General features: G+C 37.3%; 1 protein-coding gene across 1 annotated transcript; it reads left to right on the plus strand.

Moving 5' to 3' along the window:
- Positions 1–1,043: 1,043 nt before the first annotated feature.
- LOC132279030 (2-methoxy-6-polyprenyl-1,4-benzoquinol methylase, mitochondrial) lies at positions 1,044–11,282 on the plus strand. Its single transcript, XM_059780944.1, has 9 exons — positions 1,044–1,153; positions 1,535–1,642; positions 1,869–1,995; positions 2,095–2,156; positions 6,667–6,825; positions 6,967–7,111; positions 8,539–8,610; positions 8,888–8,996; positions 10,821–11,282. The coding sequence occupies exons 2-9, from the start codon at positions 1,549–1,551 to the stop codon at positions 10,920–10,922; spliced, it is 870 nt and encodes a 289-aa protein (XP_059636927.1). The 5' UTR covers positions 1,044–1,153; positions 1,535–1,548; the 3' UTR covers positions 10,923–11,282.
- Positions 11,283–13,804: the final 2,522 nt, after the last annotated feature.

The following is a 13,804-nucleotide window of genomic DNA, read 5'->3' on the forward strand; positions in this document are numbered from 1 at the left end:
CTAATTAGACTATAACTATGACTCTTCAAGTTAAAATTCTTCACTATACTTGGGGGGAAAAAAAAAAAAAAGGTAGACTAATCTAATAGCATAATATAATGCAAACTCCCCAAAACAACAACACAGCAAAAAGGAACCACACGAAACAACTAATTATCAAAAATTTATATATACACACACACACATATATATACACCCGCACATATATATATATATATTTATTATTCATAAACCAACTGTATTTGTTATTTTATTACTATTTTTTTAATATACTTATTCCATAGTGTATATTACTTACAATTGAATTCATAAGGATATTTTTGACATATAAAATTATTTTATTTTCATTCTCTTACTATCCAAACTAATGAAACAATATTTTCTTCTCACAAATTTCTTTAAAAATTTTCATGTTAACCAAATACATGATAGAAACTTAATTTTTTCTTTTCTTTTACTTCAATTTCTTTTTCCTTCACTTTTCATCATCAATTTCTAAGGTAACCAAATGGACCTAAACTCTATTTTTGACAAATGAGGGATAAGAAAAACACTAAACTCTATTTTTGACAAATAATTTTATGATTGGAAATGTAACAATCAAATTGCACAACGAACCCAAGTTGCAAGTATGGTGAATATTATGTTCAAATATGTCCCTTTCATTCCTGGGTTTAACTTGAGTTGAAGCTTGACTTATTGTTTTCAAAAGTTCATACTTTAATTAAAAATAAAAAGAGTTATTCATGAACTCGATCTATTTTATTGACATATATATCTAACCTTAAATTAATCAGTCCATACACGTTTATTTGTAGAAGTCTAGCGTCCACAAGCTGCCCTTCACAACTTTTTTAACTCAGACGTGTTCACTAGAACTGGTTTACTGGATGAATAAACTCTATATTGGGTTTTTGCTAGTGTATTTGTGAGATCAGGGGTAAAGTAGTCATTTCACATTTCTATTAATTGCCCCTTTGGCGGCGACCATAATTTCCCTGTTTAATTGAAAACGAAGGAAAAGTGAACAAGTACTACTTATATTGAATAATTTCTTATAAAAATTAAATTTTCTACTGATACGAAGCAAATGCGCTGAATCAAGATTCACAAAAATATCCGATTTGCAACTTTCTCCCTCTCCCCGATTCAGGTATTGTCTCTTTTTCTGTTCAGAAATCACTACTTGTTTTTTATTTTTAGATTGAGTTTTATCTTTTGTCATTTGAATTTATTTTTAATAAAAATTTAATCTCTTCGGGGCATGAATTTCCCCGACACTTTCAATTTTAGGGTTTCTTCCATTTCTCAAACTGTAAAGTCCCAATAAAACAATCACAATGCATTTGGGTGTTTGTGTATATCATCTAAAAATCCCGTATGTTGCTCTGCTATGAAACTGCAAAGCATTCCAGTTTCAATTGTCTGATTTATATTCTCAAATAGAACAAGTTCCATTAAAGAATATACACACACACACACACACACGTATATATACAAACTCTTTTGTGAGAACTGAATGGTAATCAAACAGGTTTATTCGCACCTATGGCACTGAGAATGATTAGTCGGAATTTAAGGAGTAAACTATTGCCCAGGTTTCCTCCTGCTTCTATGTTGCATTCTCATGCTACGAGCTTCGGTATGTCTATCCATCTCTCTCTTTCTCTCCGTGTTCTGTTGCCCTCTGTGTGTGTGTGTGTTTTTTTTTTTGTATATGAGTAGGTTATAACTTTCTCATACTTTCATCGGCTGTGTTGAACCTATTATATGTTTTATTTCTAAGTAGGTTATGATGTGCCACATTGTATCAGTTTGTTTCACATCATCAAGTTTGGATGATATGTTGACATTCCGATTTCTTTCAGGATTTAAAGACGTGCCTGAAGAAGAGAAAAGCCGAATGGTTGGCAACGTCTTCAGCAGTGTTGCTTCAAACTATGACCTCATGAATGATCTGATGAGTGGAGGACTACATAGATTATGGAAGGAGAGGTTATTTTTATGGTGAAGAACCTTTGCAATTTTTTTTAATTTGCAATGCGTTACTCTTTGTTTTTTTACAATCCATATTATTTGGTAACTGTTTTTCAGATTAGTTTCCAAATTGAACCCATTTCCTGGAATGAAGCACCTTGATGTGGCTGGTGGTACTGGTTAGTTATTTTTTATTCAATAATTGTATGTAATGTCATTCTTAGGTTAGCGTGGATGAGACGCAGGCAATACATTATGTGCTTTGAAAGAGAAACTAAAACATAGTCTTGGAACAAAATGATTAAAACTTTTTTTTGGGCAGCAGGGAAACAATACAACTCATGAACTACTCCATTAAGGAAGTTCAAATGTTAAAGTTTGTGGATCAACAACTAGAGTGAAACAGATAATTAAGTAGCACGGGCTGCAATAAGATTTATTTAGAAATTAGCTTTTTTATATTGAAGACTTGTGGTTTCACTTCATTTGGATGATACAAGGTTGTAAATTAGGATTCAATATTGACTTTCCTCTACCCCCAAAACAATCAAAAATAAACCTGTATGTACATGTATATGTAGTTCTAGTAATGCCCTAATGCATCTGTAATTTAAAGATTCAATTTTTTTAGATATATCTTGCACAACATATAGGTCAGTTATCATATTTTTGTGAAGTTAAACATAATTGTGAAGTCTTTGGGGTGGGAGATTTGTGGAGTGGATTGCTTTGGATGCTAATGGCTCCTTGGGGGCATCTTGATCATGTGGGATAACAAATGGGTGTCTAAAGTGGATGCTTAGGTTGGGCACTTCTCCGTTTCATGCATTCTTGCTTTGGTGGAGGATGGTGTTCATTGGGTCTTTTCTGGTGTTTATGGTCCTTCGGAGGACGGTGAGCACCACTTGCTTTGGGAGGAGTTGGGAGAGATTAGAAGTCGATGGTGTTTGCCTTGGTGTCTTGGAGGGGACTTCAATGTTGTTCACTCTCCGTTCGAGGGGTCAACGGGAGGTAGGTGGACGTCTGACATGGAGGCCTTCTCGGAATTTATTGATGAGTTTAGGCTGGTCGATTTGCCTTTGGTTGGAGGACCGTTTACTTGGTCTAATAGCCGCTCTCCCCTTACTCTTTTTTGGCTCGATAGATTCCTTGTGTCGGGGGAGTGGGAGTAGTGGTTCTCTGATGTTGTTCAAGCTACTTTGGCTTGTCCTATCTCTGACCATGTTTCGTTGATGTTGGATTGTGGCGGGTTGCGTAGTAGACGTTCTCCGTTCAGATTCGAGAATATGTGGTTGCGGGCTGAGGGTTTTCTGGAGAGGGTCCGACTTTGGCGGGAGGGGTACGGTGTGGTTGGCACCCCTAGTCATGTGCTTGCAGGCAGATTGCGTCTCTTAAATGAGAATCTTAAGACTTGGAATAAAGAGGTCTTCGGGAATCTGGAATGGAGAAAAAATCGGGTTCTTGTTGAGATTGCGGCTATCGACTGGATGGAGGGTCAAGGGGATTTGGTGGACTCTTTGAAGGTTAATAGGGCGGAGTGTAAGGCCGAGTTTACTGAGATTGCAATCATGGAGGAGATCTCGTGGAGGCAAAAATCTAGTGCCTTGTGGCTTAAGGAGGGCGATAGAAACACAAAAATTTTCCACAGATTGGCCAATGCCCATAGAAGGGGCAATCATATAGGGAGGATTCGGGTTGAGGGGGTTATATATTGTAGGGAGGAGGAGATCTGCAAGGAATTTTCAGAGTTTTTTGAGAAGTTGTTCATAGAGACTGTTGGGTGGAGACCTTTGCTTGAAGGGATTCAGTTTGACTCTATTTCTAGTGAAGAGTGTTCGGGTTTGGAGTTGCCTTTTTTTGAGGAGGAAGTTCTGATTGTTTTGAAGAGAGTTGCAATGGGGATAAAGCCCCAGGTCCAGATGATTTACCATGAGATTTCTTCTGGAGTGCTGGGAGGTGGTTAAAGGGGATGTGATGGACACTTTTCATGCTTTCCATTCTCGGGGATCTTTTGAGGAGAGCTTGAATGCCATGTTCATTGCTCTCATTCCAAGAAGGGGGGGGGGGGGGGGGGTTCGTCCTATTAGCTTGGTGGGATGTATCTACAAGTTGATTGCCAAGGTGCTTGCTTCAAGGTTGAGGAAAGTTTTGGATGGCATCATTTCGGACTCTCAAAACACTTTTGTTGGAGGCCGTCAGATTTTAGATTTAGTCCTTATTGCAAGTGAGTGTGTGGATTCCAGGTTGCGTAGTGGGGTCCTTGGAGTTCTTTGTAAGTTGGACATTAAGAAGGCGTATGACCATGTGAGTTGGAGCTTCCTTCTTTACCTGATGGAGAGGATGGGGTTCGGTGATAGGTGGAGGAGATGGATGCACTTTTGTATTTCCAGTGCTCGCTTTTCGATTCTTGTGAATGGTGCTCCTACGAGTTTTTTCTCTAGCTCAAGGGGCTTGAGACAAGGGGATCCTCTCTCCCCCTTCTTGTTTCTGTTTGTGATGGAGGCCCTTAGTAGATTGATGAGAAGGGCTACTGAGTCGGGTCTTTTGAGAGGCTTTCGGGTGGGCAGGGATGCTGTTTCTCAGTTGGAGATCTCTCATTTGATGTTTGCTGATAACACTTTAGTTCTTTGTGATGCGAATGTGTCCCAGATTAGATATTTGAGATGTGTTTTGATTTGGTTCCAAGTTGTCTCCGGCCTTAAGGTGAATGTTGGTAAAAGTGTTTTGGTGCCGGTTGGGGAGGTCCTTGAGATTGAGGCTTTTGCTGACATTTTTGGTTGTCGTACTGGTTCCTTTCCCATTTCTTACTTAGGTTTGCCTCTGGGAGCTCCTTCGAGGTGTGTGGGGGTTTGGGACCTAGTGGTGGATGGGTTTGAGAGGAGGTTGGCGGGTTGGAAGAAGTAGTATCTTTCCAAAGGAGGCAAGGTCACTATGATTAAGAGCAATCTCTCTTGCCTTCCCACTTATTTTATCTCTCTTTTTCAGATTCCCTCTTCAATTGCGGAGAGGATTGAGAGGTTGCAGCGTAATTTTTTGTGGGGGGATAGAGGTGAAGAGTTTTAAGTTTCATTTGGTGCGATGGGAACAGGGTTGCAAGCCAATTCGGAATGGTGGGTTGGGTCTCCGTAGATTGGTGCCTTTTAATAAGGCCCTCCTTGGGAAATGGTTGTGGAGGTTTGGTGTAGAGAGACATTGGATTTGGAGGAGGGTTGTGGCTTGTCATTTTGGGGAGATGAGAGGAGGGTGGAGTTCTTTAGAAGTGAGGGGTGGGGGTCTGGAATTTTATTCGGAAGGGTTGCGATGAATTTTCCAAACACATTCGGTTTCGAGTCAGGGATGGGAGGAGGATTTGTTTTTGGGAGGATGTGTGGTGTGGGGATGTTCCTCTCGCTCTCGCTTTTCCTCAGCTTTACAGGATTGCTTCGGATAGGCAGGCCATGGTGGTCAACTGTTATCATCTTGATAGTGGGAGACTGGTTTGGGATGTTTGATTCAGGCGTTTGTTTCAGGATGTTCGTTTCTTGGAGCTGTTGTATCGCTAGAGGATTGTGGAGGAGGATTCGGATTGTTGGTCTTGGGTTGTAAACTCTCAGGGGCGTTTTGAGGTGAGGTCTTTCTTTAATTGTCTCTCGATTGATCCTGGAGTTCATTTTCCTTGGAAGTTTGTTTGGCGCTCTAAGGCTCCTCTCAAGGTGGCTTTCTTTGTGTGGACTTCGGTTCTAGGAAGGATCTTAACCCAGGATAACTGGAGAAGGAGAAGCCAGGTGGTGGTCACTCGTTGTTATATGTGTGTTCGTGATGAGGAAATAGTGGATCACCTTTTCATTCATTGCTCTTTGGCTAGAGAGTGCTGGGATTTGATGATTGGCTTATTTGGGTTTTCTTGGGTTATGCCTGGATCCGCTAGAGGGTTGATTGAGGCGTGGAGAGGTTGCCCTATGGGGGCTCATAGTCAGGATGCGTGGAGGGCTACGCCGCTTTGTGTGTGGTGGTGTATTTGGCTTGAAAGGATTAGGAGATATTTTGAAGGGAAGGTGATGTCGATTTCGGTGCTTAAATTCTCGACTCTTTCCATTCTTTTTTGTTGGGTTTCAAGGAGAGATCATATAGATCGTTGGAGGAGATTGTTGATTTTTTGGCCTCGAAGGCTTGAGGCCCTTTGTGGTCTTTTGTATTTTCTTGGGATCCGCTCCCCTTTTGAGCGTTTTTTATAAAATTTTATTTAAAAAAAAAAAAAAAAATTTGTAATGATCGGGGACGGACCCATTCTATAGTCAGTTGGGGGGGGGGGGGGGGGGGGGGGGGGCAATTGCCCCACTGATTTTTTTTTTTTTAGTATTATATATTACTGAATTTTATGTTATAGAATTTTAATGTTGCTCTCGCCCCACTTTAATTTCTGGGTCCATCCCTGGTAATGATTACTAGAATGTGGTGCTTTCTTGAAGTTCAGAGGTAATTAATGCTCTGAGCTGCAAATTATGAATGATGAAAATTTTAAAGATATTATTTATTCTCATGTAATCTTATGAATAAAACTCGACTCCTATATTAAAATGCTTCATATTATGTTGATTAAATGTGAAACTTGTGCAGCAGAAACCTTTTTCATTGTTTATTACTTGATTTGAACACCCATATGAGTTCTATATATGAGTTTGAATTAAAAATGATGTCTATTTTTTTCAGGGGATGTTGCTTTCAGGATTCTGGAGACTATGAACAGTGTCGACCGAAGAGCCATGCATGACGTTCTCGAAGATAATTTACATGAAGATACCCGTATATATGTATGTGACATTAACTCAAATATGTTGAATGTTGGTAAAAAGCGTGCCCAAGAGAGAGGTAATATATGAGGAATGAACTTGACATCAAGTGACACATTTTTTTGTAGAGGAGTGGGATTGAGAATTGTAGAGCCATTTTTTGCTTGACAATATATCCTGTTTCTGTTTAATAATAAGAGTTGTTTTCTGACATATGTAGGACTTGGAGAAGACAGATCCCTCGTATGGGTGGAGGGAGATGCAGAGGCTCTGCATTTTGATGACGATTCGATGGATGGTTACACAATTGCATTTGGGATTAGGAATGTAACTCACATAGAAAAAGTTCTTGCTGAAGCTTATAGGTAATTCTTACACCTTGGCCTGGTTGTATTAGCAGCTTATAAGTTTTCTTTCTTCTTTTTTTTTTTTTGGTAAATTGCAGCTTATAATTTCTAACAGTTTATATACGAGCAGAGGCAGGTGACCAATATGTTAACTCGGTACTCAGAACTAGCGCATCACTCTCATATTCCCGTATATATCCATGACTTACATTTTTTTCCCTTCAATTTGGTTCTATTTATTTAGACGTCAATTTAAACATTGATGGTTTTAACATATAGTAACATTCAAACATGTCAAATTTCATCATCTTTAGAATAATGCTTCCAGAAATTTCAAAAAAAAGAAAAGAAAAAAAGAAGGTGATATTAGAATTGTATCACATCACATGTCAAATTTCATCATCTTTAGAAAAATGCTTCCAGAAATTTCAAAAAAAAAAAAGAAAGGAAAAAAAGAAGGTGATATTAGAATTGTATCACATCCTTCTCTTTTAGGTGTTTGTTTGACTCTGCGTGTATATCACGGTCTTGCTGTGATTAGAAGAGGTTGGAACTACCGACGAATTGTCTACTTGTGACTTATAAGATTCTGTAGCCAGCTGATTTTATATTCATGCTTTTTATCTTTAAGACAATTGTTATCATTGTTTTGGGTTGATTTTTCTATTTATGAAAATTTCCTAGCTTGGAATGTGCCTGCATGTGCAATGTGCACACCTAAATATCTAAATTTCAATATGCCTCAAGGCTCACAATACCTTTAGAGCATCTACTTATATAAGTTTTTTTATACAATATAGCATGAAATCATGAATGCATGTGAGTGTGCATTGATACATTTAAATGTTGATATATCTATATATAGATAGTGTTTATATATAGATATAAATTTTGTGTGTATGTATGTATACAATGAATATAATGACTAGAAAATTGCATATGGAGTACTGGTAGGCAACCTAAGATGTAATGCCAGGTGAAAATTTGCTCTAATCCTCCATTGTCATATACGTTTTTGAAGAAATTGTTGCTAATCCTATGGGAGCTCCCTAAAAGATAGATCCTCACTGGTGGCAGATCCTTTCAGCTAAACAGTGTGTAAATCTAGTATAAGTTTGCTACCTTTAAGCAATAGATTTGGTTACTATTGAGAATGGAAGCCACATCGATTTTCACAAAATAAGTGTGTTCATTTTCTAAACAAATTGAGAATTAGTAAGTAAATTCATGTATTTGAAGAGATGTAATGTTTTTGATTGTAAGAAATAACATTGCTTGGACTGCCACTATGTAATACCTAAAAAGGAATCATGTCATTAAATTTTGTTATCATGTCCGTTGGGTTAATTTGTGTGATTACTTTATTTTTTCCTGTTTGTACGATGGTTGGTTGATCTCAAATAATTGTTGGTAGGCTACATCCATGATCTTGCTTTGTTTATCAGGGTACTTAAACGGGGGGGAAGATTCCTCTGCCTCGAACTGAGCCATGTAGAAGTTCCAGTTTTTAAGCAGTTGTGAGTACCTCTGACTAAAATTAATATTAAAAATGTATGGAATTATCAAACTTCAAGTTTATCATCCATATGAAATAATTTATGCGAATACCCTCCCTGCAGGTTCCCATGTTTATGAAACATAGAAGGCAGATTTTTTGTTTCTGCAGTTTACTGTTCTTAGCTTACTTACACTGGAGCATAGCTTATGCTTGTGTGTATTAAATCTTCTTTTATTTCTGGATATTTTTTTGCTCTATAAATACTTTAGCGATAATATTTGGTTATTCTTTTGCAGTTACGATTACTATTCATTTTCGGTCATTCCAGCCCTAGGAGAGCTTGTCACAGGTGATCGGGAATCTTATCAGTACTTAGTTGAGAGTATTCGCCGCTTTCCCCCTCAGGTTAGTTCTGCCATAAACAGCATTTCAGTAGTAATCTTATTGCTGATGTCTAGGCATATGGGGCTGTCTGCCCTGCCAGAACCTATTCAATGTCTGTGTAGTACCTAGGCAGCTGAGAAGATAAACAAAGGTTAATACTATCTTAATCCCTTGAGACACCTTTTTTTTTCTTTTTTTTTTTCATGTAGGGGGTGGGTTCATCTCTAGAAAGTTGTATTGTGTATGTCAATTATATATGTCAGGAACTGAAAAAACATAATATAATGTTAATAAATAGAAATGAAGAGGAAAAAATTCTTTATCCAATCTGAAGTTTGTGTCAGAATAAATAGAAAAAAAAAACAAATATAATCTTTAATTGTCAAGCAATTGTTGAAACTAAAGAACGCAACTATTGGCATTATTTGATCCGCGTAGTTGGGGTTTCACTTTTTCAGTAGAACACAACTATTGGTCATTTATTCGATCCTTGTAGTTGGGGTTTCTTTTTTTTTCAATGGAACTTCTAAAAGTGTAATAATTATTCGTGCGCTTAGTTGGGGTTTCTCTTTTTCAGTAGGACGCAACTGTTGGTCATTTATTCGATCCGTGTAGTTGCAACTATTGGTCATTTATTCGATCCGTGTAGTTGGGGTTTCTCTTTTTCAATGGAACTTCTAAAAGTGTAATCTGCGCTTAGTTGGGGTTTCTCTTTTTCAATGGAACTTCTAAAAGTGTAATCATTATTCGTTGCGCTTAGTTGGGGTTTCTCTTTTTCAGTAGAACTTCTAAAAGTGTAATCTCTCTCTCTCTCTCTCTCTCTCTCTCTCTCTGTCTGTGTGTGTGTGTGCACACGCATAGTTTTACTGAATTATCCATGTGCTTCAGTTGCTGTGGGGTTGAGCAGTGTCATAATGCTTGGCAACTTCGATTACACATCACATATTAGATTCTAGTAGGAAAATCAAATAAGCATATAATTAGATAAGCATATGAACAATTAAGGAAAAAGAAAAAAGATAAGTATATGAACTTTGATTTGTGCAAATTTGAAATATTTATTTATTTCTGAAGCAGAATGTGATAATTTCAAATATATATAGATTTCATTCGAGGACAGCTTAATAGGATCATCAAGAAATATAGTCGTTCTTGGAACTAGATATGAGTGTCAATATTTTTCTTAACAAAACCTAATCTCAAATATTTGGGGTGGGTAAAGAAAACTGTGTAGAACCTCATACCGAAGGTGTGTTGTTAATTTATTCATAACTATGATAAAATATACAGTTCAGAACCTCATACTGAAGGTGTCTTGTTAGCCTCTAGTGACAATTCACTTGTTTCTCTTTCAGTTTTTTTGTATTGTAGTTACAACTTCATCATACATGTCCTTGTCGATCTACTTGCTCCCCATTTCTTTTATAAAAGCCAATATCTTATTTCTGTAGGAACATATCATGGGCTTTCTTCATGTCTATTGAAATTATATGCAGATCCCTTGCATCTCCAGCAACTTTCTATTAGTCTTCTTAGTAATTAGATGCTTCCATTATTGACCTCTTATGGTATAAATACAAATGGATTTTTTGACATTGTTTTTGTCAAGTCCAAGTTGCTGCTCAAACACTTTTGTCCTACTTACTTAATACGTCTAATTAATGTAATACTGCGCTAATACATTCAATTAGTCTAGTCCTAGAGGTGCAGAACTTGACTGGTAGTTTTTTAAACTACTCAATGGAGCATAACACGACCTAATGCCTGGTTGTGTATTTTGGTTTTATTGTGCTAGTGCCTTTCTTGTATGGGTACTTCAATAATCTCTATAATTTATGATTGCAGGAGAAATTTGCTTCGATGATTGCAGATGCTGGGTTTCGGAATGTTGAATATGAAAATCTTGTTGGGGGAGTCACTGCTATTCATTCCGGGTGGAAAATTTGAAGCCTTGATAGTGAAATCTTAAGTTCTCTGATTCATCAATTCTGAATATGAATTTATGCATCGAAATTGACAGTTAGCTTGCAGGAAATTTTGTTGAAGTTCACTTGCCCCATTATGTGAAATCGAGTTCAAGGATAAATGCACATATTATTATTCAAAATATAAACATCGTCTAAGTTCGTATTAGAAAGCCCAGAAGGAATATTGGATAATACACTAGAAAACAACTGTCAGTTTTGCTGCCGGCTACATTTTGTTTTGCATGTAACATCAAGGATGATCCAAGATATGTGAACTATGTGTTCTTTTGCAGTTATGACTCATTTCAATAACGGGCATAGAATTTGATTGATGGTTTTAGTTTTTTGGTTTGTGATTGACAATTTGATGGGTCATACCCAGAGATTTTTATATTACATCCTTGGCAGGTCAAATATCAAAGGAAAGGGGATTGAATTCTAGAACAATTATCAATCAAAAGGGTGCTTTATGGTTGTAATCCAGAGTATGCCATATGCTCGTATGTAAACATCTTTAACAATAAAATGATCATCAAAAGTATATTTCTAAAAGAAAAAAAATAAACCTATATTCTGAAAAAACAAAAAATTCTAGATCAAAAGATGTTGTCAACTTCAAAAGTTGCTTGAAAGATGCATGAGCTTTGTTTTCTCGTACCCACGTTCACTCCTGGAACGTGTCTTCAGTCAAAATGTCTTCAACAATGGCAAAGAGAAAAATGTTAGGACATCTGTGAAATATATAGTAGAAATGGTGGACTAATGGATTATGGAAACAATAATAATATTAAGAAAAGGGTTACATGAGTATAATTTACTTCCCATTTGAAACCATTGGTGTATTGGTGTTTGTATAATTTTGTTGCTCAAATTCCAGTCTGCAGCATAGTACTAAACAACAACTTATGCATGGAACAAGACTTCTTCATAGGTCTCCGGAGGCTTACATGAAAAGCAAAGAGCCAAAGGTAGCCGAGAACCATTTGCCGGTTGTGTGCGGAACCAAATGCTGCATGCATTGCAGCGGTCACCAGCAAATCATTCCCGGCTACAATCCACTCTCTGCCTCTTCATGCAAGACTCCTAGACAAATTTAACATCAGTATATGGACTGGTCACACCTCTAATTTATGACTACTTGTGCATGGAACAACACCTCTTCATAGGTCTCCGGAGGCTTACATGAAAAGCAAAGAGCCGAAGGTAACCGAGAACAATTTGCCGGTTGTGCGCTGAACCAAATGGTGCCTGCATTGCAGCGTTCACCGACAAATCATTCTCGGCTGCAATCCACTCTCTGCCTCTTCATGCAAGACTGCTAGACAAAGTTGACAACACCAATATATGGATTTGTCACACCTCTAACTTATGACTACTTGTTCAATATTGTTTATACATCCACACACACACACGCAACATATATATAGGCAAAGATTGGTGATACAATAACAATTCTCATTGTCATAGATTCTCAACGTGACCAAATTCCACAAAAAAATTAAAATAAATAAATAAATAAAAATCCCAAATAGGAAAGTGACTGTTATCCCTCTCAAAGGGCAAGATCAAGATATGGGGGTCCCATTAATGCAAGAGTGGAGTAGTAAAAAGGGTATAATTAGTTGGTTAAAATGCTCTTGCATTGTTGTGGGAATAGAATAATTTGAGGATGGAACTGGTGTTGAACTTGTGAGGAAGTTGTCGACTGTGGTGGCATTTGCAATGTCAACGAGGATAGATGCATGGAATATGATATGCAATGGGGATAAGGTCTTGGAACTTTTGAGGAACCCACAAATGGTTCCGACTCATCTTCTAGGCATGCATGTTGCAACGAGGACATTATCTACAACTTAGAAGTCTTCAAAAGTTTCGTAAACATTACACTTAAAAAATTAACTAACGTGTTGGAAGGCAATACTCGCACAACATTTCTTATTTGTTCTTACTAGAACTTGAACTCTCAAGCTCGTAGCATTTATCAAATGGAGTGTGCCACAAATGGTTGCAGCGAGGACATTATTTACAACTTAGAAGTCCTCAAAAGTTTCGTAAACACTCCACTCAAAAAATTAATTACCATGTTAGAAGGTGATATTCACACAACCTTTCGGAACTTGAACTCTAAGCTCGTAGCATTTATGAAAAGGAGTATTAACGCCACAAATGGCTCTTACTCATCTTCAAGGCATGCATATGGCTCTTACTCATCTTCAAGGCATGCATATTGCAACAAGGACAATATCTACAACTTAGGAGTACTCCTTTAAAGTCTTTCAAAAGTTTTCTAAACACTACGTTCAAAAATTTACCATGTTGGGAGGTGATATTCGCACAAACTTTCTCATTTGTTCCTAGCATAACTTGAACTCTCAAGCTCGTAACTTTTATCAAAAAGGAGTGTGAACGCCAAGGTGATTCTAACTCATCTTCAAGGCATGCATGTTGCAACAATGACAATAACTACAACTTAGGAATCCTTTTAAAAGTCATACAGAAGTTTCCTAAATGCTATCCCAAAAAATTAAACTCCATATTGGGAGGTGATATTTGCACAACTCTTCTCATTTTTTTTTTTTTTCCCTAGTTGGTACTCACACACACGTCTCTTCTGATACTTGAACCCTCTAACCTCCCTTTGAGAGGTAAGAGACTGATACCACTAGGCGATTGGCCAACTTTTCTCATTTTTTCCTACCAAAACTTAAAAGATTCAAGTTCGAAACATTTATTAAAAAGGAGTGTAAATATCACCCTTCTTTAAAATATTAAAATGATGTTAACGAGGGCTGTAACTCTTCTTCTTCCTCCTCATTTTTTTTTGGACACATGAGCTCTTTTGATCCCATTAAAACAATTATT

This window comes from Cornus florida, unplaced genomic scaffold (genome assembly GCF_030987335.1).
Source record: "Cornus florida cultivar Cherokee Brave unplaced genomic scaffold, ASM3098733v1 CherokeeBrave_3.0.0_Hap2_Chr10, whole genome shotgun sequence".
Lineage (NCBI taxonomy): Eukaryota > Viridiplantae > Streptophyta > Magnoliopsida > Cornales > Cornaceae > Cornus > Cornus florida.